Source organism: Dromiciops gliroides, chromosome 6, assembly GCF_019393635.1.
Source record: "Dromiciops gliroides isolate mDroGli1 chromosome 6, mDroGli1.pri, whole genome shotgun sequence".
Lineage (NCBI taxonomy): Eukaryota > Metazoa > Chordata > Mammalia > Microbiotheria > Microbiotheriidae > Dromiciops > Dromiciops gliroides.
In genome coordinates this window covers 95,550,445-95,577,819 of record NC_057866.1, presented here as the reverse complement: position 1 = coordinate 95,577,819, position 27,375 = coordinate 95,550,445, and the positions used below count along the sequence as shown (strand labels likewise).

The 27,375-nt window shown below is 37.1% G+C and overlaps 1 protein-coding gene across 6 annotated transcripts in view; it reads right to left on the bottom strand.

Moving 5' to 3' along the window:
- The window catches only part of ZFYVE28 (zinc finger FYVE-type containing 28), a 191,581-nt gene that overhangs the window by 136,270 nt on the left and 27,936 nt on the right, over positions 1-27,375 (bottom strand). For all 6 annotated transcript variants that reach the window (XR_006353600.1, XR_006353601.1, XM_043971653.1 and 3 more), the window contains exon 2: positions 4,116-4,256. Coding sequence is in view for 4 of the 6 variants with exons in the window: in XM_043971653.1 (XP_043827588.1) it covers positions 4,116-4,256 (141 nt within the window). In the remaining 2 variants the exon portion in view is untranslated. The remainder of the gene's footprint in view (positions 1-4,115; positions 4,257-27,375) is intronic.

Below are 27,375 nucleotides of genomic sequence, written 5' to 3'. Positions count from 1 at the left end.
AACCCAGGCATCATAGTGTCTAAATGATATTCTGGAAGAGTTTAGGTCACATGACCAACAATAAAGGAGATTAGTAACCTTTTCTTGTTGAAGCCCACTTCCAGCTCCAAAAGGAATGATGCTCTAAATGTGGAGTAATTAGGGCTAACCCTAAAATACAAGAGAATCCTGAGGAGGTAAATCCCTTACGAAACATCAGAAAACTCTAATTAATAATTAATAATTAATAATAATTAGGCTGCTGCAAACATGCTGGTCTTTTGACTAGGGCCTGAGATGAGAAAGGGCCCCTTCAAAGCTTCAATGACGGTTAGGACATGCCTGTCCTACCTTTATCCCACTGGAAGTAGTAGAAACTATTCTGCCGAGCCAAATAAAGGAAAGCTAATAAGAAGAGTGAGAAAATCTAGGGGGCTGGGGGAATGGGGTGCAAGTGAGGACAGTTTCTTTAGGCCTGAAGCAAAGAAAAGTGAAAATAAGCTAGGGTCAATCTTGTCCCTGCACTCCCCCAGAGGCTACTCAAAGCAGAGGCCCAGGCTGCCAAACCCCATACCCCTCATTGGGAGGGGACTAAGGCAGATGTATGATCCAGCCTTGAGAATCTGTTTACCAGCAAAGAAAAATGAGTCCAAAAAGTGAATAACAGATAATATAAAAAGAGCTGGGAAGCCAAACATATCAAGAAGAAAAGCCTCAATAAAAGTTCATCACACATGTTGATAAATTGACAGGGAGGATCTTACAGTCAGAAGGAAAAATGAATAAAACCTCAAAGAGAAAACAGAACTCTCTCAGAAAATATTATAATATAAAGGAAAGTGACCCAATAATGTCAGATAAAACAGAACCTTGTGGACTCACCAGAAAGCATAGGACAACAAAAAGGAACTCCAAAATAGTTCAAAAGAAATAGAATTCATAAAGGAAACAGAAATTAGAGCCCTTGATGCAAAAAATTATTAGAAAATTTTAAAAAATTGAATCCATGATAAAGAATTTTTCTTAAGAAGTAGAAGAGAGATTAAAAGAGGTAGAACATAAAAACACTGCAGATAAGAAAATTTGGCAGGAGAAAAGCAACAGTAACAACATTTAAAAAAAAATTTTGTTTTGGTTTTTGGGGTTTTTTTGCAGGGCAATGAGGGTTAAGTGACTTGCCCAGGGTCACACAGCTGGTAAGTGTCAAGTGTCTGAGGCCAGATTTGAACTCAGGTACTCCTGAATCCAGGGCCAGTGCTTTATCCACTGTGCCACCTAGCCGCCCCCAGTAACAACATTTTTTAAAAAAAAACAACACATAAATTCTAAAAAAGCTAAACTGACCTTGAAGACAGGATGTGCAGAGATAACTTAAGGTCTCCCCAAAGAACATGACACATCAAAAAACCTGAATACAAGAATGTAACAATACAAAGAAACTAAAGACTACAAAGCTTGGATTGAGAGAATCTACATATTGTGACCGGGGAAAAAAAAATCCATGTTTCAAACTCCGAGATAAATAGTGGGTTAAAAAGAATGATCAGGAAAAGAAAATCCCAATATGCACCAAAATATTTATAGTTGTACTCTGTGTGATGACAAAGAACTACAAACAAAGCAGGTATCTATCCACTGAGAATGACTAAACAAATTTTGGCACATGAATATAATGGAATATCACTCTGCTGCAGAAATGACCAATGCAATAAACGTAGAGAAACATGGAAAGGCTTATGTGAATTGATGCAGAGTGGAGTAAGCAGAACCAAGAAAACAACATGTGAAATGACTAAAACAAATAAAATGGCAAGAACAATCATCACATATCAACCAAAAATGGATTTTGTAAAATTACAAAGAATCATAACCCAAAGAAGAAGAGTTATGGTGGGGGTGGGGGGAATCTCTTGTATTCCTTTTCAGGGGTGGGAAGCTCCATTGGTGTGTACCATGGCATATATTTTCATATTTTTTTCAATGTATTAATCAGCTTTGTTGATTGCCTTTTCTCTTCTTCCTCTTTTTTCTTTTAAAAATAATATTTGTTATATAGGGTTGCTCTCTAGGAAGATAGAAGGGAGGAGCACAGGAAGAAATTTACAAACTACTAAGAGAAAAGATATTAAATTTTTATTTTAAAAATAAAATGAAAATAATTCTCAGAATCTTCTATATAGAGATAAATGTCGGAAAAACTGAGAATGTAAAAGAAATAGAATAGAGCATTACCTACAAAAATATTAAATAACCAAGTTAGCACAACACCAAATAGAGACTATATCCAATTTTAAAATAGAACTGAAGCAACTGGACTCAAACTCACAACCCCACTACTAGAAAATGAGGGTAATTTGTGGAACAGCATAGGAAAGTGTATTAATAGGGATAGGGGAGCTGGATGAAAGATGGATGCTATACCCTGAACAAGTCCATGAGTGAAGAGCAAAGGGATGATGTCTCGGATGCCAGAATGATATTTTAACAAGCTCCTGTTCTTCATGGTCTTTCAGTGTCATATTGCTACTATTCATTCATCAGATACTTTATTGATTACCTACTATACTCACATTACTGTGATAGGCCTGTTTCTTCTATCAATCCCTACCTGTTGAATCTATACATCCTTGGAGGTAAGTTCTAAAATCATATCTAAATAAGCTGCCAAATTTTTTGCCAGTCCACAAAATGTTCACTCGAACTTTAATTTATTTCACTAAGCATTTTATGTACTATATATAGTGCCCCGTGTTACATACTAGAAAGGTGCAAAGTTTAAATAAAATATGGTCCTTAATCTTGTGGGATTATAGCCTAGCCAGGACTTAAGGGAAGAACGATACATGAATAAACATACTGAAAAACTAATCCCTCCATCAAGTCTTCCTTGAACCTCCCTTCCTTCCCAGGCCTAATGCTACATTTTGCTTTTGGCTCTTGTATGCTCTTATCTATGCTATAGGTAACTATCATTTATTAGTTTATTTTATGTTCCTTTGTGTCTGTGTCATATCCCCTCATTAGACTCTAAGCTCCACAAGGGCAGAGCCTGTGTCTTATCTATGTCAGCTCTCCCCCCTGCCCCAACTTAGCACAGTGTTAGTAACAGAGTCAATTCTTTTATAAAAATGTTTAATTCATTGAAATAAAGTTCTAGTGAAAGTTTTGTGGACTGGTAAAAATTTTGGCAGCTTATTTAGATATAATTTTAGAACTTACCTCCAAGGATGGATAAGAATTCAACAGGTAGGGACTGATGGAGGAAACAGGCCTATCACAGTAGTGTGAATATAGTGGGCAATCAACTGAATTGAAGCGCTAGGAGACATCTGGTAGGATATTAAAAATTTTGGCAGTCTATTAGGTCTGTATTTAGAAGAGCTCTCTCTTGCTGTCTAACATACCAGAATTTTATACCAGAGGCAATTTCCAAATTATCAATGATGCAAAAGATTACAGATTTACAACTAGAAGCAACATTAGAAATCATTAAATACAACATCCTTATTTTTACACATAAAGAAACTCTCAGAGAGGAAATGGCAGAGACAGGATTTGAACCCACATCCTTTGACTTCAAATTCAGTCATTCAAGGCAATCCTAAATCTATTGCCTAAAGATAGCTAGCACTGACACTAGTAACCATGTTCACATCACTTTACTTAGCAATTATATAATTCATCTTTATCTTATTTGATACTTGGGATATAATATTTCATCAAAGCATGTCAAGAGATAAGATTATTTATTTTTAACTACAGTGATCCTTTTGCAATTCATTTTGCAATTATAATCTGTACATCCTACATATTACCTAGTTCTCTAAATCTTATTACTATGAGAATTAGTATTTTATTTATGTATAGAGGGGTTTTTTTGCAAAAAGAAAAGAAATGAAAAAAAGATAGCTCATATGTATGTATTTTTTTCATCTAGACTGTAAGCTCCTTGTGAGGAGACTATGTTTTATAATTCTTTTATGGCCCACAGGGTCTAGACACAGCACAGATGCCAATCAGTAGCAATAAACACATACAAATTTAATAAAGTCAAGTTAGCCAAAGTCACGTTAGAAATAAACTGATAGAAATGAGTTCTTAAAAGGTGTTCTTGTTCCATAACATCTTTTCCTTACCTGACATGAACGAAACTGGTTGACTAGTAACGTGCATCTCTGTGGATCTTTCCTTCCATCCAAGCTATCCAGTTCAGCAGCTACTTGATTTAACTCTTCATCTGCATAGTAGAACTGAGCAAGAAGTTGTGGATCTGACCTCTGCAAAGATGATATATATGAATAGTATTATCCTACCTGTTAATGCAAATCCAAATAAGACACCTACCAATCTTTGCTACTTGTTGGTAAAAAAGGAAAGATGATTTCACTACAGCAGGGCAACATATGATACTATGATATTTCTTCAATAGTATAGCAGCAATGTAGCCCAAAGCATAATGTCTTATCTTATGTCCTACTGTGCCCCACTCAAGTCTTCTTGAGTGGTGCCAAATTCAAATAGCAATGGAAGCATAATGGCTTAGTTTTAAAATATAATATTATCTATGTTTTATTGTATTTTTCTTTATTTTGTTAAATATTTCCCAATTACACTTTAAACTGGTTCCAACACTCAGGAATATTGCCTTCTCATATCTCTGTTCTAATGGATCCTAGAACAGGACACACACTGTTACACTTCAAACACTCACTTCTCAGGGTTCTAGGAGTAACCCTGTTGTATTGGGGGAAGTGGAGATCCAGTGCTACTACTTGCCACTGCAGTGCCGGAGTCCTCACTGGTGGGCTTCTCATTTACAGTAGGCATTCTTCGAGTATTTTTTTCCTTTGAGGTCAGTGGGACTGAACTCCTGATTACACATTTCTTTTAGAAGAGTTTGCTGTGTTTCAGAGCCAGTAGATTCAGCACAATATCATATATAAACAGGAGAATTTGGAGGACATTTTCATTTAGACTGTCCCTTTCATTTGCTTCTGCATAAGGTACTATCTGTGCAAACTCCTTTGCATTGCACATGTCAATTGAACTTTTATTAAACACCTACCAAGTACCAGTTTTAAAAGACAGTGATAAAAATGAAATCGTTTATGCCCTCACAGAGTTCACATCATATGGGGGGATAAAACATGCATATAAATAAGTATATACATGCTGTTACAGAAATATTTTTCCTTGTGAACTTTGAATTCCAGCTGAACCAGACAACACATTCTCCAAACCTAACATTCCATCTGCCAGCTCCATGCATTTGTACTGTTTGGAATGAAAGGCTTGGGTCCAAATCTTACTTCACTTAGTATCTCTGTTATTCTAGTTAGGTTGCTTAATTTCAGTTTCTTCATCCATGAAATGAGTTTAATAAATAACACCTTCTTCATAAGGCTTGTGAAAATCAAATGAAATGGATGTAAAGCACTTTGGGGATAAAGTGCCATTTAAATTTTTGCTATTACTATTGTCTACATGTCACAGAAGACTGTGTCCTTCAAGGAAAAGATCATATGACATCTTACCTGCACTGCAATGATTATCTCAGTGCTTAAAGTGTCTCACTTCTTTAACTCTTAACATAACTAGGAATTTAATCTGCTGCTCATTAATTGTCCCAGCAGCTACCCAATTGAGCACTCCTAATATTCCCACCCAAACAACTTTAAAATAACACATCAAATTGAATTAAACGTCAGCATAGCCAACAAAAAGTCAGGGTGAGACAACTTAAGAGGTGACACTGGGGTGGCAATTGTTCCAACTGCCTTTACCATGTCTATCTGGTCCTAGGGACTTATAGCTGCCCCTGGATCCTTCTAAACCTGAATAAACACTGGTAGAATTTTGAACTCAATATTTTATTGAACATCAATTAGCACTGGGCTAGACCCTATACAGTACTATCTGGTATATTCTCTACTCTCAAGCAATTATAATCTTATTGGAGAGAGAAGCCACATCTATAAGCATATATCTATATTACATGTAAACACATGTCTATAATTATTTGCACATAGATAGATGTATAGATATAGCAAGAGATATGTAACCCAAGGTTCAAGCCTGGTATATTTGCATAAGATTATTTTTGCTTGTCAAAAAAATTATTATTCAACACTCCATGTGTATACAAGAGGTGGTGTTGGCAAGAACTTGGGAGAAGAGAGTTGGCAAGCATTTAGGAGAGCTCAGGGAGAGGCCCCTGGAGAGAGACAGACTTTGGGAAGAAGCCAACATGTCTAGGAACCAGAACTTGACATGTCTCTGATTTCCAGTTTGTCACACTAGATACTTTGGGGAGTTTCCTCTTGGGTGATAACAGGCACTCTTTCTTAATTGAGCTGACATATTTCACTCTCAGTGGGAGAACTTATTCACTCTATGTATTGTCTGGTTTATTACAATTTATACAACTCTGATATCCATTGCTATTGCCTTGATCAATAGGATTATTCACTATTATTTGTGATGGTGTTTGTGAAACTAGCATTTGTTGGGAAGGCAGTCAAGTACATAACATGTAGCACCCCTCCATTAAGAGACAGTGATGAGAGGGGCAGCTAGGTGGCCCAGTGGATAAAGCACCGGCTCTGGATTCAGGAGGACCTGAGTTCAAATCCGGCCTCAGACACTTGACACTTACTAGCTGTGTGACCCTGAGCAAGTCACTTAACCCCAATTGCCTTACCAAAGAAAAAAAAAGAGAGACACTGATGAGAAAGGCAGCTTGAACCTAAAAATTATTTTCCTACAATAGCAATATTTAAGGGGAAGACAGATATAATTCTGGACTCATATTATCTCTCTGAGGAGAGAAGGGTGGTTCAACTTTGTGATTCGAATTCCCTGTTGAAGGAATCAAAATCTGTCTTGGAAAGTAGTAGGCAAGATTCCAATATTATCTATTCGCATGTCCCTGTGAACCATTTAGACAAGCCCATGTGGACATAAACATAACATTTGTGGGCAATACACATATACATACCCTTCATATAAATGAAATAATTTTTAAAAATTTTAAATATTAATTTAAAAATAATATAAATGTACAACTAAGTACAAAATGTATAGTACAAACATTTGGTGGTGTGGGAAGTCTTGAAGGAGAGAGGCATATGGTTAAGACATCATAAATCAAATTAAAAGAAAAAAGCTTGACCCAAAAAAGAGTGTATTCTGAAACAAAAATACCTAGGCTTGCCAAACTTTTTTGGCTCTGAAAACTACTCACATGCTGTTTAGAGAAATGTTTAATTAACAGAAAAAATATACCATTAAGTTTTTGCATGGTGTGTTTTATCATAGCACTATCTGTTTTACATGTCCCTAATAAATCTCTTTTGGTCTCAATTATAAAACCACAATTATATCTTGGTAAAAAGTAACTGCAATCTGAAAGTTAATTTAATCTCATTATTAAATACCATCAATATGAACTGCCACCAATGGGGCAGGCAAATCAGTATAGATAAAGTAGAAAGGCATCCTATGAGAGAGATGGGGTTGACATGAACCAAGTGAATCAAACAGCCACTACATCAACTGGACTATCACCTCATCAATTTGACCACCATCTCCCAACAAACCCATGTGAAGACAGCCTAGGACTCTTGGCTCAAGAGCAGGGGTCCTGAGTCCAGCCATCCCACTTTAACTAAAAGGGACAACTCTCAGGGAGAAAGTCACCCTTTATAGCCAATGAAAACAAAATTTTTGTTTCCCTTGATGGTTTTCTGCAGTTTCTTTGACTTCTCTGAATTTCTTCAGTTCCCTTATCTGTAAAATAAGGGGTATGAACTGACTGATCTCTTATCTATGAACTACAAGTCCATTAGTGGTTTACCCTTTTTTCCTTCTCATTCCTTACATTTCCTCTTAAGACTTCCAGACTCATCTTCACTCTTTGAATTTTATCTACATTATTCATTTTTATTCCAGTGTTATGCAATAAACAGTCAACTAACAAGTTTTTATTAAGTGCCTGCTATTTGTAGGCATTGGCAATACAAAGTGCCTGCCCCCTATGATTTCAAATTCAGTCTCCCAAAGAAGGGAAGGGATGGTTACTTCCAGGTTCAAGGTACTATACAATTCAGGAGGACCTGAGTTCAGATCTGGCCTCAGACACTTGACACTAACTAGCTGTGTGACCCTGGGCAAGTCACTTAACCCTCATTGTCACACCCCACTCCCCAAAAAGAAAAAGGGTACTATACAAGACAGCACTCCTAAAACTAGCTCACAAGCCCCCCATAAGTATAAGTACAATAAGCTCAAAGGAAAGGCATTAATAGGATGGCATCATGAGAGCAATAGTAACAAAGTATTGCCCACTGCAACCTGGGGTATATTCTCCCTCAAGGACAGCATCAATGAGAAGAAAAGGCATAAATTGTGTAGGAAGGTACACATTTCAGGAACCCATATGGCCAAAGCAACTCATAACTCAATCACCCCAGCATTCTACTGTCCTTTGCATTCTTATGGTTTATTCATGTTGATCCCCAGGATTAGAATGGTTGGTCAGCTCGGCTCCCTGACACTGGGACTCTTCAACTACTAATGGCTAGAGTTGGTTCTCTTCTCAATTGCCAGAGATCACAAACCCAAGAACCACCTCCTACCTCAACTCACTGGGCCTACTCCCTCTGGGGGGCACTGCCTTCTGCTGGGATAATTCTTTCACTGAAAGACACCAGCACTTATGGGGGAGGAAGGGAGAAGAAATCACCCCCCATCCCCCAAAGCAAAGAACAAATTGTTCTCAAAGCTGGGTTCCTCCATGGATGTTTCTCTTCTCCGCTGCCAGGGTTCATATTCCTCAGAACTGTCCTTTCCCGAGAGACTTCTGAGAGAGAGAGAGAGAGAGAGAGAGTGTGTGTGTGTGTGTGTGTGTGTGTGTGTGTATCTTTTTCAAGAATCACTAATAGCCAACCAATGGCTAACTACCCTCTACTTCTATCAAATTTTGAGGGGTTGGGGGATTCTTTACAGCTTGTAATGGGGTACTTTAACAAAAACCTTTTTAAGACCTTATAACTCCAGGGCAGCTAGGTGGCACAGTGGATAAAGCACTGGTCCTGGATTCAGGAGGACCTGAGTTCAAGTCCAACCTCAGACACTTGACACTAGTTGTGTGACCCTGGGAAAGTCACTTAATCCTCACTGCCCCGAAAAAATGACCATATGACTCACTGTCTCTATTACCTGGCCATTTATCTTCTGTGATTTTACCAAATGAAGGATAGGTTTAAATAGGTGAGATCAATTGATCAGGGTTATCTTGATCAATCCCACTCCCACTTTATACAAATAAAAAAGTGATAGAGTTCCTATATTGGGAAGAAAAATTATATTCTACTAAGGAAATACAACACATTTTGGAGTGGCAGTTAGGGAAGGCAGAATAGAGCAAAAGTTAGCAGAGTTAATATCGGATTTAATTATATTCCACCAATAAGAAGTATGAAGAAGAGGGGAAGAAAGTGACACCTCAGAAACAAGGAAAAAAACAAGATGCCCACAGTGGCTTGGCCCTGGCGTCTTGGAGATGACTGGATGGGATGAAAAAGATCTCAAAGTCTTCTAACTTTATAATCATGAAATAAATCACTAATTAAACTTGGACATTGAGAGCCTCAAAGTTTTATGGTACCAAAATGGGTCATGTGGTTCCATCTACTGCCTTAAACCAATGTTAGAATTAAACCATAAAAAATACTATTTCTTTTATTTTTTTATTTATTATTAATTTTTCTTTTTTAGTGAGGCAATTGGAGTTAAGTGACTTGCCCAGGATCACACAGCTAGTAAGTGTTAAGTTTCTGAGGCTGGATTTGAACTCAGGTACTCCTGACTCCAGGCCGGTGCTCTATCCACTGCGCCACCTAGCTGCCCCTCTATTTCTTTTATTTTAGATGTCCAAGAAAGGAAATTCTACCAGATGTCTATGATATCTAATACCATCAGAAAGGGCTTATAGAATCTGTGTCTAAAACATCTTCTATTTTGTACATGCCCTTTGACCCAGCAATACCTCTATTAGGTCTTTTTCCCAAAGAGATCATAAAAAAGGGAAAAGGGCCCACATGTACAAAAATATTTATAGCTGCTCTTTTTGTGGTGGCAAGAAATTGGAAATTGAAGGGTTGCCTATCAATCGGGGAATGGCTAAACAAATTGTGGTATATGAATGTAATAGAATACTATTGTGCTGTAAGAAACAATGTGCAGGAGGATTTCAGAGAAACCTGGAATGACTTACATGAACTGATGCTGAGTCAAATGAGGAGACTCAGGAGAACAGTGTACCTATCAACAACATTGTGTGTTGATCAACTGTGATAGACTTGATTCTTCTCAGCAATACAATGGTCCAAGATGTTTCCAAAGGACTCATGATGGAAAATGCTCTCCAAATCCGGGAAAACAAAAGAACTGTGGAATCTGGATGTAGATTGAACCATACTATTTCTATTGTTTTTGTTGGGTTTTTTTTCTTTTTGTGAGGTTTTTCCTTTTTGCTCTGATTCTTCTTTCTCAGCATGACTAATGCAGAAATACGTTTAATGTGATTGTACATATATAACCTCTATCAGATTACTTGCTGTCTTGGAGGCGGGGGAGGGAGAAAAATTTGAAACTAGAAATCTTATAAAAACAAATGTTGAAAATTATGTCTACATGTAACTGGAAAGTGATAAAATACTCTTATGGAAAAAATCTTCTATTTTAACAAACTTGATTTATTCAGTTTTATTTCTGGTAAAAATGAGAGATTAGCAAGTCAGCATCTTCCATTTAATAATACAGGTCAAACTTACTTAAAGCATTTTCATGGAGTTTAATTGCTATGGGATATCTAAGCAAATAGAGAAGCTATTCATTTTACGTGGCTGAACATCTCATATATGTGAATTCTGGCTAGAACCATAATCAAATGTTTAAAAATATGAAAGAGTGAAATTATCTTCAAAGACTTTCTGTAGAGTAATTTTCAACTTATGAATGTTCATCTAACCACTTAATGACTAGTTTTAAATTGTGTGTTTTGTGGCACTGAAGAAGCATGTCCAAAAATACAGATGAGTGGCTCTTCTTGTAAGAAAATACTACTATTGCACAATAGCAAAGCTAGTGTAGCACTTAAATATTCAATTCCTATGAAACCAAGGTGAACTTAACAAGAAAAGGAAGTTTACTATTTGAGTTCCCTTAAGGAACATGCAAAGATGATTTGGATTCATTGGCCTTTTTATTGACTTTACTAAGCAGGAGTTATATAGGAAAATTAAGGTCACATTAAATTCAGTGTTCTTTCAAGTGAACATTAACATTGTGTGGTGACATGTAATTTTTTATTACATAAGAATACTTCTTACAAATACATTTTTACATATTGATAAGAATGTATAATTTGCTTCTTTTTTCCCTAACATCATATGCAAGATTGTAGGACTTAAAGAAAAAGAGTCTCAGAAATTTTTCTAGTCCAAGTCCCTCATCTTACAGATGAAGAAACTGAGGCCTAGAGGGGTAGTTAAGTAGCAGAGCCAGGATGTCAACTTATGTCCTCTGCCTCCAAATGCATTACTCTTTCCAGCACACCGTGCTGCTTCTTCAGTAACATATTTAATGCTCTGTGTTGTTTAACATTTTTATCAGTGATTTGGATAAAAACATCATGGTCTTCAAAGCTGCAGATTACACAAATTTGGGACAAATAATTCACGTATCAAATGAAAGAGGCAGGATCCAAAAAGAAATCTTGATAGTCTGTAGCATGCACAGAATCTAATGAGATGAAATTTGAAGTCTTAACACTTGAGTTCACAAAAATCAACCTCATAAGAATAGAATGGGGGATGGAGAGGAATGTTAGACAATAGTATACTTTTAAAAGATCTCAGAGTTTTAGTGGACTGCAAACTCAATGAGTCAGCAGTTGTGCTGTGGTATCTTAAAAAAAAAAAAAAGACAATACTATCTTGGGTTAGATGGTGATCGTTCCTCTTGTAGTTACCCTCCTCAAACCACATGTGTAGCACCATGTTCTGCTCTGGCTGTGACAGTTTAAGAAGGACAATGACAAGATACAGTGCATCCAGAAAAGAGCAACCAGAATGGTCAAGGACTTGAATCTATGTTATGTAAGGATCAGTTCGAAGCAACTAGGGAGGCTTAGCTTTGAGAAGGAAAGACAGAAGAGATATAACAGCTATCTTTTAAGTTTATGAAGGGCTGTCATATGGAAAAATATGAATTTGACTTGTTCTGTTCTGTACAGAAATAGAATTAATGAACGGGTCATTGAAAGATGGATCTCCTTCAGAAGTCTAGAGCACAGACTAGCTAGATTAACACTTGTCAGGTAGGTCACAGGAGGGATTCCTTTCAAGTAAAAGTTGGATTCAATGGCCATTAAATCTTTTCTCATTAAAATTCTGTGATTTGGGGAGTCAAATTATACCTAAAACTTTCTCTTATCCAGAACAGCATTCAAACCAAATTCCAAACTAGATGGTCTGTTCATAAGGAGCACAATCTGTGTTAGAGAGACAACAAGAACGAATGACAGAAAGAAAAGGCTAACTATGTGCAACATACTGGGGACACAAAGAAAGGTGAGACAATCCTTGCTCTGAAGGAGCTCATATTCTAATAGTGGAAGACTACACATATTTAGAGAAGGCTTCGATCCCCAGTCATATGGAAGGGAAATTCCACTGGTCCTTAGGGTGAAGCAACAAAGTAGATATGCTAATGTATTGTCTTTAATGTCATCTTCATGGATAAAATGGCATCTGTTACTAACACTGAGTCATTTGACCTTGTCAAGGATCTTGGTGGTAAGAGCTTTCTTTTTTTTAATCATAAAAGTATTTTATTATTTTCTAGTTACATGTAGAGATAGTTTTTAACATTTGTTTTTATAAGATTTCTAGTTCCAAATTTTTCTCCCTCCCTCCTCTCTCTCCCCCTCCACCCCAAGACAGTAAGAGATCTGATGTAGGTTTTTATATATGTGTGTGTGTGTGTGTGTGTGTGTGTGTGTGTATACATAATCACATCAAACATATTTCTGCATTAGTCATGCTGTGAAAGAAGAATTAAAGCAAAAGGGAAAAACAAACAAAAAAATAGAAATAGTATGGTTCAATCTGCATCTAGATTCCACAATTCTTTTTTCTGGATTTGGAGAGCAATTTTCTATCATGAATTCTTTGGAACTATCTTAGACCACTGTATTGCTGAGAAGAGTCAAGTCTATCACAGTTGATCAACACAATGTTGTTGATACTGTGTACAATGTTCTCCTGGTTCTGCTTATCTCACTCAGCATCAGTTCGTGTAAGTCCTTCCAGGTTTCTCTGAAATCCGCCTGCTCATCATTTTGGTAAGAACTTTCTTTTCCAGACCTTCAGTAGCTGCAGTTACTAGGAGGTTGGGAGCTGTAGTACCTACAAAGGCAGTTGCCAGGCCACATTTCCTCAAGGGTTGCTCCCTTCTACGATGGTTGTCAGGGCAAAGTTGGAAGAGGAACCAATGATCTGGCAGTCACTATTATTTCCAGGGCTCTTAGTCTTACCTGGCAGTTGCTTTTGGTGGTTGCAGAGATGGCAGGTCCCTTCTCCACATATTCATTTTGTGAATGTTAGATAACCCCCATGTCTATTTAGTCTGTTACATGTAAATTACAAATATTGTGATGCAATAAACATGAATAAAAAAGCATGGTGAAAAAAAGCACCACATTTACAGTGAAATCCTCTGCTACTTACTACTTTGTATGGACTTCATCAAGTTACTAAGGCTCTCTCTGACTCAGATTCCTCCTATGTAAAATGAGACAATCTCTAAAGGCATTTCTAGCAAGTGGGGAAGGAGAGAGGTTTCTAAACACAGTACCTTGGCCATAAGCCCTGGAATTCAATAACCAATACCCTTTTATCTACACTATAGCAATAGAATTTGAAGACATTTCCAATCTGATTGCAGTCATAAAGCCTAAGAGAAATGTCCCCATCTGTAACTGCCTCTATATTTATGTAGAGATATAAAGTGGGGTAGAAATAAGGTGAGGATCTTAGCTTAGCTTAGCTGTGGGATGACTCAGCTTACAGAAAGAAATAACGTGTGAATTGTGACATCCAACAGTCTTAGCATATCCATTATGTCACTCTCCTCTCTCATAATTTATGTATAGTAATAGATTTTTAGACAGTTACCCCTTCCACATAGCAACTTTCTCTATCACAGTTTCAATATATGATTGCATAAGAAATTAAATGGGAATTTGGGGGGAGTTTTACAGGCAAACAACACAGAAAGTTTAAAAACTCAGAAATGCATAAATCTACGTAGAGTGTTGTATAACATCAATATATTTTATTTTTAATACCATTATAATAAAGATTTCTTCTCCTGTATGAAGGGAGGGCCAAAAAATTTTATGCAGATTTTCCAGATCAGGGGCACTGAAGCCCTAACCCTCACAACATGGAAGAGATGACCGTATACACTATCTCAGCTAGTGGAGTTAGAGCACCATTTTAATGAAGTCAAGGCAGCATCCCTAACCTAAGGAATTAGGCAAAAATACAGATCAATCATCATAAAGCCATCTCTCTCACAGGATAAACAACCCAAAGCATATTCTGTACTCATAGTAAGTAAGAAATAGTTATAGATGGTTTAAATCTAACATTATCTAAAGATAGTAGTAAAATCAGAGAAGCAGATGAGTCTTACAACCCCATGGTTCTAGGTACCCAGGTTTAATCCTTATGTATGTCATAGAATACTTTTCTATAATGGTGTGAGTTATTTTATTTCTTAATAAAATTATGTTATAATGTAGCAGTCCAGTAAGATGAACGCAAAAATGTTTACCAAAACAAAATACACAATTCCAGCATAGCCTATTCAAGGCAAATTGGTATTTTGGCTTACTTAGCTTCTAATGTAGGGAAGGAAATTCCAGTATAATGAAATATATATTTTACTATGTGAAAATGTATCATATTTCTAATTCTTTAAAATTCTCTTTTTATAAGAAAATAGAGGGGCGGCTAGGTGGTGCAGTGGATAAAGCACCAGCCCTGGATTCAGGAGTACCTGAGTTCAAATCTGGCCTCAGACACTTGACACTTACTAGCCGTGTGACCCTGGGCGAGTCACTTAACCCCCATTGCCCCACAAAAACAAACAAAAAAAAAAACAAAAAAAAAACAAACAAAAAAAGAAAATGGAATACTGGCTTTATTTTTTAAAAATAATTATCCTTTACAGAATTTAATATGAATTATTTAAGAAAATATAAACCTTAAATTTTCCCCAGAGGGACATACTCTGAAGTATGCCTAGAGAAATTCTCATTGCAATAGATGGAAAAGCGTTGGGGTGGGGGAGTATAGTCTCATTTTGTGTTTTAATTGCTAAAACCTTAGTCTTCCTAACTTCAAGACCAGCACTCTATCCACTCTGATATGTTGTTTCTCAAATGCAATTAGGATCCCAAACTAAACTACTACAATAAAATCTTAGAAAAGACATGTTGGGGGCAGCTAGGTAGCGCAGTGGATAGAACACCGGCCCTGGAGTCAGGAGTACCTGAGTTCAAATCCGGTCTCAGACACTTAACACTTACTAGCTGTGTGACCCTGGGCAAGTCACTTAACCCCAATTGCCTCACTAAAAAAAAAGAAAGAAAGAAAGAAAGAAAAGACATGTTGACTACCAAGTTCAATGCAAACAGTTAAAAAAAAAAGGGAAGAAAAAAAATACTGATTCTCCATAAAAGACCTAATCTGCCGATTCACTACTCCCTACAAAATGATCTAGGGATCCCTGCATTCTCAAAAGCTATAGCAGTGGAGCTCAAATTCTGACAGTTCTATGAGGCTGAAAAATACTCAGTTATGGTCTTGGAGACAGACTGCATCTTTAGTTAAGGACCAATCTAGCTGAATTTGGACAGTTTTATCACCAGCAGGCTGGCCACTAAGTGATGAATCATTTAGCCACAACAATCTAAAAAAAATAAAGAAAAACACATACAAAAATGACCCTCAAACCTATGTGCACCCTCTCCTTTCTTTAAGTGATGATGATGAAAATGCAGAGAAGGTGGCGGGGGCTAAGAAACATCATTTTTTAGACAATCCATAAACAGGAATATAACTGTTTGTATTCTAAAAGGGTATAGACAGAATGGTATAGTGGCTGAGAAGCCAGCCTTGGAATCAGGAAGACCTGAAGTCAAGCTCTGCCTTTAATATATAATACACAGCTATATATCACTTAGCTACACAATGTCGAAGGCAACTTTCTAGAATTATAACATTCAGATGGGTTGGCAATCTATGTTGGTGCCATTGTCACAAGCCCTCCTCTAGGAGTTCTTGGTACTGATGAAATCACAGGACTGGACAAAAAAACTGTGAGATCCTCATAAATGACCAACAAGGTCACATACAACTAACTAGAAAAAGAGAAATGCACCGAGGCAAATGTTCTCACTGTAGTTGAAATCCAAAGACAAAGAAATCATTGCTAAGTGGTTGGTTGGTTTCATTATATGCCCAAAGGCCAGTGATGATGAGGCTGTATGTTCCCAGAGAGTTCAGACTCAAGTAGTTTACTTAGCTTCTGTTCATCATGGATTCTACTGGTCCACTTTAGAGGGTAGATCAGCAGCTGTGGCAGGGACAGGGCAGAAAATAGCCAGGGTTTAGGTAAGGATGCATGATAAAGGCTAGAAGATGAGTGAAAATATTTTAGAGATATCAACAGCTATGGATATTTAAATAACTGCTATAAGATATGAATACATTTACATTAAAATTAAGAAAATAAATTAAAATAATTAAAACAATGCAGAGAAGCATCGGGAGCAGTGGGTAGAAGGTGCAAAGAGGTAAATTTGGGCTTGATGTCAGGAAAAAATAATAGTGCTGGGGTGGCTAGGTGGCACAGTGGATAAAGCACCAGACCTGGATTCAGGAGTACCTGAGTTCAAATCTGGCCTCAGACACTTGACACTTACTAGCTGTGTGACCCCGGGCAAGTCACTTAACCCCCATTGCCCTGCAAATAATATTAATAATAATAATAATAATAATAATAATAATAATGCTGTCTGAAAGGAAAAGAGGCAGTTTGGGGGAGGGAGAATGAGTGAAGGGTTTTTCCTAATTGGAGCAGATGACCACTTGTCCAGCAGGTTATAGTAGAGATTCCTTTAGGTATGGATTATAGTGCCACTGAGGTCTGTTCCTATTCTAAAATTCTGGGATTCTGAGTATTAGGTTTCGCATCAAACACATGGTTTCAATTTCTGGTTCCTTACTACCTATATGAGCAAAACATTTACTCTCTCTGAATCTTATTTCCTAATCTGTAAGAAGAGGAGGATGAACTAGATGACATATGAAGAACTTTCAGCTCAAAAAATGTGATTTTATAATCTCAATTGAATCCATCTTAATTGAACAAGAATTTTAAAATATTTTGACGGCTTTTTGTTTTTATATCATATACAATTCTGAATATCACCTTCACTATCCCTTACCCAGCAAGCTACATTCTTGTATCAAAGGTTTTTTAAGAGGGGGAAAAAGGGCATTTCAGTAAAAACAAACCAACACATGAACTATGTCTGATAGCATATATAACATTATCAACCTATAATCACTCAAATCTGCAATAAAGGAAGGCCAGGTACATTTTTTCAATTTTTCTCAGTAAACATTTATTATACATCTACTATATTCCAGGCACTGTGCTAAATCCAGGGGATACAAAGAAAGAGAAAATATAATCCTTGCCCTCAAGGAATTTACAATCTAATGGGAAAAGACAATACACAAAAGAAAGATGAAAAGAGGGAGGGGAAGTACTTGTGGGGGGCACAATGAAGTCTAGAGGAGTGGAACTGGATGAGAAATGAAGAAATGGCAGTCTGAGAGTTGTGAGGTTCTCTCTCCTTGACCTCTTTTCCAGATGTTTTTGGGATATTTCCAACCACTAAAATTAACATAGTAAACTGAAATGTGAAACTTTCTTTATTTTTCTTGCTTTTTGTGACAGCTAACATGGAAATATGTTTTGCATGGGTTTTCACATGTATAAATGATATATTGTTTGCTTTCTCAAAGGGTTAGGGAGAGGGAGGGAGGGAGGAAAAGAATTTGGAACTCAAAATTTTAAAAAGAATGTTTAAATTAAATAAATAATAACTTTTGGAGGGCTAGGGGAATACTCCACATAACACAATTTCACTAAACAAATATTCACAGAGAATGAATGACTGACTAGACAAAACTACTCAAACATAGGTGGGCCAACCTCAAAGTCAGAGAGCTTCAAATAATGTAATTATTTCAGACTTCCAGAAAACAGGAGCAATTAAGGAGAGGTTGCAGAAAGAAAGGGCCTCTATGACAATAACAATGTACTAACCTAACTGTTCAGTCTCTATTTTTGGTGCTTTCTAACACCTAAATGTAGGCTTATCCTAAAATCCTGTCTTTACCCCTCTTCCTTTGGCAATATCATTCATTTTCAATGGATTCAACTCTTGTTTTTATGTAACTGACTGCCAAATGTATGTCCCTACCTCTAATCAAGTTCCAATCCTCCATTTCTGATTACCATCTGGGTGTCCAATTGGCACCTCAAATCTGACATGTCTAAAACTGAACTAATCATCATCCCTCCCAAACCAACTCCCATGGATTGGCACTAATCAAGTTTTCAGTCATATTACTGGCTCAAAATTTTACAATAATATTTGGCACTCTCTCCCTCTCTTGTTCTCTCTCTCCTTCCTCCCTCTCTCCCCCTTTCCCACTTCTCCCCCCCTTTCTCAGTTCTCCCCCCTCCATAAATTCAACTTAGACTTATCAACTCTATTTCTACATTTTGTCACATAATCCGCTCCCTATCCCTCTCCCCCCTATCACCAACTTTGTTCAGTCCCCAATTACCAATTCAATTCCATTCAATGAACATTTATCAAGTGTCTACATGTGCTAGGGACTCTTGCCAGGGACTGGAGATACAAAGACAAAAATTAAACAGTCCTTTCTTACATTCTACTTGAAAAATATACCATGCATTATTTAGACTACCCTTCCAAATGGCTTCCTCCACTTCTAGTTTTTCACAGGTTCATTTAATCAAATATACCTCTACTTAACTGATCCTAAAGCATAGCTCTTTAAATCTTATTTGATACTCCAAAAATCTTAAAGGGATTTTGATTACTTTACAGTATCTGGTCCCAGCATATATTTCCAATCTCACTTATTGCTATACTCCTGCATGGACATTAAGTTCCAGTCAAATTGGATCACTGAAGGTGTTTTCATTCATTGCATTCCATCCTCCTAGAATGTCTCTCACCTGATTGTTGTTAAAATGATAATCCACTCTTCAAAGACCAAAATGATGCTACCTCCTCCATAGAATTTTCCTGATTTCCCCCAGGTAGAAGGGTTCTTACAACTCACTGTTTGTCCCTTAGTGTCTATAGTCTTTTATTTCAGTTACTGCCTGTAAGGTTTATTATTCATCTTTATATCTTCCACAGCACTTGATACTGTAAGGAATTGTGATTTGGGGCTTTCATAACCCTATCTTTGTTTTATTATGGTCAGACTGAAAAAATGTAAGCTTAAAAGCCTAAGAGAAGATGGGTGTGTACTTTGAGAGATAATTGAACAAGAGGAATTCTGTCTATGGGGAACATTTATTGAAACTAAGTAACTAAATAGCTCCCCCACACCCACATGAGCTTGGCCAGATTATAATGGGGACAGCCTATGTGGGTGTGCTGAGCCAATTAGAGACTCAGCATGGCTAAGAACTGCCCCTTCCTGTGGGGGAGACAGAGGCAGTTAGAGTTTTTTCTGAGAGGAACAGGGAAGGAAGGTAGACAGAGGAGCTGTTGGTGTGTGACCTTCAGACCAAAACAGAAGAGACTGAAAGCTAATTCTCCTTAGAGCTACAGATTTCAGGTAGTGGTGGGTTTGTATTTTTGAGGCAAAGCTAGCTCTTTGGAGCTAGCTGGGCTGGAGGCAGTTTCAGAGTGCCTGTGGCCTTCTTACCCCAGAGATTTAGATTATTTCTCATTGTCCCTAGCTCTATTAATAGCATTTGTGTTTTGAACTTGTTCCCATTAATAAACCTGTTTTATTTTTGAAAGAGGCTGTTTCCTTTCTAACCCCAATACTATGGCAAGCCACCCAATTAATTCTTCCCATATTAAATTTGGTGCTTACAATACATAGCACCTTCAATAAGTTGTGCTGGGATATACTAAAAGGACTTGGACATCTTAGGAATGTTATTAAAATGATTTATTAGGATCATAGAATTATATTGTAGCTTGTCATTTTTTTAAACGGAAACCTGCTATTTGTCAATGAGAGGGGACTAAACATCCAAAGCAAATTTGTGATTCACACATTCACGTTTTCCCAAAGGCTTTTATTTTAGTAAATAGAGTTCTCAGAAAAGTCAAGGTAAACAAGCTAGGGATTAATATCTTTCACAACAGCCTAAAAGCAAAAAAGTAGTTCCTTACTTGATTTTGGCCAAACTTTGGTTTTCACTTATCATAGAGGTGAATAAAAAGTATGTAATGTTAGCGTTTAGAAATAAAAGTACACACTACTAGGTCTGTATCCCAAAGAGACCATAGAAGAGGGAAAAGGACCCACATGTACAAAAATATTTATAGCAGCTCTCTTTGTGGTGGCAAAGAAATGGAAATCAAGGGAGTGCCCATCAGCTGGGGAATGGCTAAACAAGTTGTGGTATATGAATGTAATGGAATACTATTGTGCTGTAAGAAACAATGAGCAGGAGGAGTTCAGAGAAACCTGCAAGGACTTACATGAACTGATGCTGACTGAGAAGAGCAGAACCAGGAAAACATTGTACATTGTAACAGCAACACTGTGTGAAGAACAAAGGTGATAGACTTGGCTCTTCTCAGCAGTGCGATACACAACAGTTTCAAAGAAATCATGATAGAAAATGTTCTCAATATCCAGAAAAAAGAACTGTGGATAATGAATGCAGATTGAACCCATACTGTTTCTAACTTTGGGCTGTTTTTTTCCCCTTCTTTTTTGAGGTTTTTCCCTTGTGCTCTGATTCTTCTTTCACAAGATGACTAATTCATAAATATGTTTAATGTGATCATACATATATAACCTATATCAGACTGCTTTCCATCTTGGGGAGGAGGAAGGGGGGAAAATTGGAACTAAAAATCCTATGAAAACAAATGTTGAAAACTATCCTTACATGTAGCTGGAAAATAATAAAATACTTTAAAAAGGCCTCTCAAAAAACAAACAAAACAAAACAAAAAAGTAAGACTTCATGACACATTCGTTTTATTTGTATCCCTTTACTTTTTGCATTTCTAACTATATAATCCCAACTTGTATTTGTGTGCTTTAGTTTTTCTACTATGAATGAATAATATACAGTAAATCACATTCTATGATTCTTTGTATAAATTCATTTTAAATGAGTAAGAAATAAGTAGCTGTAGAAGAAAATGGATCAAAATTCAATAAGTTAATTTTACAAAAAAAAATATAGACTAGTTTTTTCTCTAAAACATAGTTAACTTCAAGTAATACTAAGAGAATCATAAAAAACAATTTAATGAAAGCTAATATTTACTGGTAACTTCAATAAAAAATTCCATTTATAGTTTAATGAGGATATATTAGTGAGTGGTCCATTGCTAAGATTGCTTTTTCTGCCTACAATTTACTAACATACATTTTATAAAACTCACTCTAATTAGTGTTTCATCTGGTGTCTCATACTTTATCAACACTTTTATTCCTTTTTTCAACTGATTTAATTCCCTTATAACCCAGAAAAATAATAGATCCATTTTCGTCACTTTAATATAAAAATAAGCCTTTTTTATTTTTTTACGTTCCTTTCCCACATTTTAATGATACCACAGTTTAAATTCTAGTACTGCTTGTACCAGTTTAATGTGATGTACCATTTTAATAAATAAACAATGCCGGAATTTCAAGTAATAAAACAAACAATCCTTCATACCCTTTTCAGATATAGACAAAACAAAAAGGATTTTTTCTTGTTGTTCCTTGCTTGGAAGTAGACTTATAAAACTTCTTTTTTAAAAAAAAGTGTCACCTTTTCTTCACAGAGAAACCAATGCTGATGCAGTGTGTCCTTAAGCAGTATGTCCTTAATAACTTTTTGTTAGACTTAATTGAATTAACTATAAGATAAATCATTTTTCATTTCTCCAGAGAATGAAATAGCTACCCTGTTATTTTATTTCAGAATATTTACACAAGTCTGAGCCTACCTTAAACTTTAGCTGCATCATGGTTATAAAATATAAAATAAAACTGCAGACTTTTATTACTTCCCTTTTCCAAACAGAAACATCAAATAATTGCCTTCTCTTTTTAAGTTACTGTGGAATTCTTAGTTGCATACAAAGTCTGAACTAGTTTTCCAAAAATATCTCAACATTATTTTACAGGATAGCACCCTAGATTTTTTTTTTCAATTTTTGCAGGGCAATGAGGGTTAAGTGATTTGCCCAAGGTCACACAACTAGTAAGTGCCAAGTGTCTGAGGCCGGATTTGAACTCAGGTCCTTCTGAATTGAGGGCCAGTGCTTTATTCACTGTGCTACCTAGCTGCCCCCATGCAGTCTGGATTTCTTCACGGGAGGTTCAAGTATAAATACTTATCTGAGCCAACAAAACAATATACATAATGATTACAACAATATAAACAAAAAGAACTAACCAAAAAAGTAAAAGGGAATACTGCAAAATTTTAAAGAACAAGCATGGCTTGAAAGAAGAGAGACTAGAAAACATTCCCGCCCCACTACTTTGGAGAGGGGGGAGGCCCCTAAGTGTTCCACACTACATGTATTTTCAGGCTTTTTAATGTACTGATGCTAAATCTTTCCACTTTTTTTTCTTTTTATCCTTTAAAAATATCATTTGCTTTATGGGATGGCTCTCTGGAAAGGGTAGGAGAGAAGATGCTGGGGCAAAGTGGTGATATAAAAAAAATCAATAAAAACATGTTAAAAATGATAAAACAAATGCTTATCTGATGTAGCCATGGTTCCTAAATGCAAAAAAGGGGAGGGGGGGAGAATTGAAAAAACAGTGTTATCCTGGAAAATATACCAGCTCAAAACTATCAGCGATAAGAAGCTATAGGTAACCAAAGGACTAAAGAACCTGCATTGCCAGGCTCTCTGAGACTGGGGGCTGAGTGCTTCACATATAAGGTGCCTTCTGGGAATGCTTCATCTGTGCCCTCTTGGGATGATACTATAGAGCGTGAGTTTAATCTGACCCATAGGTCTTAATCCCCAGATATATACTTACCTAAGTGCCTGGCCAGAATGCCCAGCTGCCTCAACCTCTTAATCTCCAGTGTTGAGAAATGACATATCATGCTTAATTATCAGAGGACACTATGGGGATCAGGGTGGTCCATCAATTGGTCCTTTTACACAATCCTATAGTTGGCCAACACTCACCTCCTGCTCCCCTCATTCCTAAATTTCAGAGTTGTAGTCAACTGAGGGGAAAAAACCCTTCCCCCACCCTATCCCTGACTCACTTTTTCCCCATACTCATTCCAATTCATCTCAGCTCTACCTCTCCACTGTCCTCTGGAACTCCTAGACCTATTATAACAAACTCCCTTCATTCTATATCTCTTCATCTCAGAAGCATTCTTTCTCCTGAAACTCACAGAAACTTGGTTCTCTCTTGAGAAGACAACACATTCTGGGCTAGTGCATTTGACTTTTCCAGTGCCTCATAGATTGGTCCAAGAAGAGAACTCCGTCTATCTTTTTCATCCTCTTGTCACTCTAAGACCTCCCACTTGGCCACTGTCACTCTGTGGTCTCTCATCCTTTGAGATTCACTCCATCATCAATACCACTGACATCTACTCCCCCATCCACATCCTTCTTACTGTCATCTGTCAGCCTCTATGCCACTCTTCTAAGAGTTCAGAATCTGGCTTAGAGTATCTTCTCTTCACCATGACCTCTGGCCTTCTTACTTAGGGCCCTCAAATGTCTGTGAAGGCCCCTCAAACACACTTCCCAGTTCATTAGCCTGTTCAGTCCCCATGACCCACATATGCACTCAACCTCAGCCATCCTCAGTGGTAGGCATACCTTAGGACTCCCATCATCACCCAAAAGCTTGTTCCATGATCTCACACTTTGAAATTGCCATCTCTATTTATAATATCCTGACTGTACATATTTCCTCCTACCTTACTCCTCAACCCATTCTTTATCTTCACAGGTCAACTGTACAGTGCTCTTCATTACCCTGAATTTCCTGCCCTTCATCCTATCCAATTCTCACTCTAATAATCCTAAATTCTGGATTATTCCCACCATCTGCCTTCTTAATTAGTGAATTTGTGCTACCAAACACCACTATCGGCAATCACAAACATATGCTGAGTCCATTAAAAATTCTCATTATGTAATCGAAGCTGAGTCCTCACTATTGCTTGGCAATACTTTTACTACTCTCTGATCAACTTCATTACTCTTACCAAAGCAGCTGCTCCAAATATTCTCTCTCCTCTACATCCCAGTACCACACTTCCATCCCCCTGCCTCTCAGTAAAACACATCACCTCCTACTTTACTGAAATAATAGAAGACATCAGTCATGAGCTCTCTCCTTTTCCTTTGCTCCAGTCTTTAAAAAAGAGGTGGCCTTTATCCTTATCAAAGCTTGATCCACTTCCTTACTTGTTTCTGCTAGGAGTTTGCTCCACAGATCATTTCTTCCCTCTCTCCTCTTCAGTCTTTATTTCCTACTAGTAAATTAATTCCCTGTTACCTATAAATATGCCCAGGCCCCCTCTATCTCTTAAAAAAAAACTTCACTTGACCCTATGATCCCCTCAAGCTATCATGAGGTATATCTTTACATTCCTTTTCCTCTATAATTCCTGCATAATTTCTTTCCTTCCTTGGTCTGAAAAACTGCATATACTACCTGCTACACAGAGTACAGTACCTAACCCTTTGACCTACCTTATTCACAACTAATTTAATTTGCCATTTTTTCTTCTCTTCAAGAAACAGGCATTCTACCATGTAAAGAATGGCCAGACTACTAATATAAAGCATTTTGAACTTTAATACCTTTCCTTCATGAGGTGCAAAGTAATATTATATCCAATAAGATAACTAGAATAGTCCAGCTTGAAGTTGCAATTTCTATATAAATTAAATATGGTGAAGTTCTACAGCTGACAACTAACCTTGGGCCAAATACATGATCTTTTTCTTTTGTAAAGCAAATAAGGAAATTTTAAAGATTAATTTTAAAGTGAAGTAAGTGAAAACTATATACATTACTCCCTTTAGGGAGTATTAAAAATAAATCCTTTATATATTTGTAGATGACCAAATGATATCCAATTGAAAACTCATTCTCCGAAATCGTGAGGGAGGAAAGTAGTAACTATATACCTGGGTCCTTAGATAACACATGAAAAAGGAAAACACGGGGCAGCTAGGTGGTGCCGTGGATAAAGCACCAGCCCTCAATTCAGGAGGACTTGAGTTCAAATCTGGCCTCAGACACTTGACACTTAATAGCTGTGTGACCCTGGGCAAGTCACTTAACCCTCACTGCCCAGCAAAAAAAAAAGAAAAAGAAAAAGAAAAAGAAAGAAAGAAAAAAAGGAAAACACAATACTGGTAAAATCAGTGGTAAAAATCAGTATAAACTAGGACACGTATCTACTACTACATTGTACTGAACAGGTCATACAGAAGTACCTCCTTATACTACCATCTAAATGATCTGACATTTTATATTTGCAAAAGGATGACCTGAACATGCTTATGCAGATTCTGTCCTTAGCAAACTAAAAAGCAGATATAAAGAAATAACTCTAAACAGGAAGAAGGCCAGCATTTGGAGCCAAATATCAGCTGTAATTCTCCTCTAAAGTTTTCTTTCCTCTTCTCTGAAGGATCTTCTCAATAGAAGTATCTAGATGGTGCAGCAGAAGACTCACAGCAGCCCCTAACTATCAATGACCATTTATCTACTGTTCTTATGAATTTGAATCAGCAGCTTTGGCAGTGTCTGAAGGAGCAGCAGCAGCAGCAGCAGCTGCCCCTGATCACCAAAACTGTGACATATAAAATTAAATGTGGTTGCCCTATTTCTGTCCCAAGTGTAGGGAAAATTAGCTGAGGTTTATCATATAGTTGTTACTTATAAATTAGAGGCTACTGCACCGGTTTGGGGGCATTACACATTTATTAAAGTATATTAAATATTAGTAAAGAGAGAAGGCGTAGAATTCAGAAAGTTCAGAAGCCCTACATACCTAGAACCAGGCATGCCCACCACCTCTGAGTCTCAGGCCAAAAAGAGGAAATTCCTTTGCCTGTGAGAGCAGAAGCTACCTGTGGGTCCAGAAGAGAGGCGGTCCCTACACACCACTCCAAGCTAATTAGTCAGCACCACCCAAATGAACTGGTTCACTGGATTTGAGGGCAGTCCATGAGTAGAATGTGCTGAGGTCAGAATTCAGATGCTCTGGTGGGAATAAAGCTTTGAAGGCAGGTGTGGTTTTGAGTGAGGTAACTTCCTGACTCTGGGCTGACCTTAAGAAAGATCAGCCAGGCTCTCTCAGCAGGGGGGGCCCTGGAAGTCACAAAACCCCTGTTATTAATAATTTTCTCACACAAGCTAAGACATTTTAATTTGTAGTCTGGATATTTTCACACAGAAGTGCAAGGAGAAGTCCAAACAAAGCATGAAGAGAGATTCAAATAGAGAGAGATCAAGATCACTTAAATAATGAAATTAGAGAAAGCTTCAAAGAAAAAATAGTGCCTGAAGTGAACCTTTAAGAAAGGTGTTAATATGAATATATGGATCACCTGGATTTGATGGAGGTATCTTATCCAAAAGTATTTTTATGAAACCCTGGATTAATAGGAGAAAAATGTCCTTCAACTGAACTTCAAACTGAACCCAGATAGCTAGCAGATAAAAGACCCTACCTAGTGTCTTCTTTTCCCTCAAGATAGTAATTCCCTATCTTATGGACAGTGTCCTCATCTTTGCCAAACCCTTTTTTTTTTTTTTTTTGGAATCCTGTAATCTTATCATGATGTTTTGGTATTTCCGCCATACTTGTTATAACTGAAATTGTTAAAATGTCTTTGCTCTGTATCATAGTATTGAAACTGACGTAATTGGTGGACAAAAAAACCATATATACCCTCAGAAATGGGGAGTCTCTGAGCTCTCTTCTTAGGACAGGAGTCTCCCC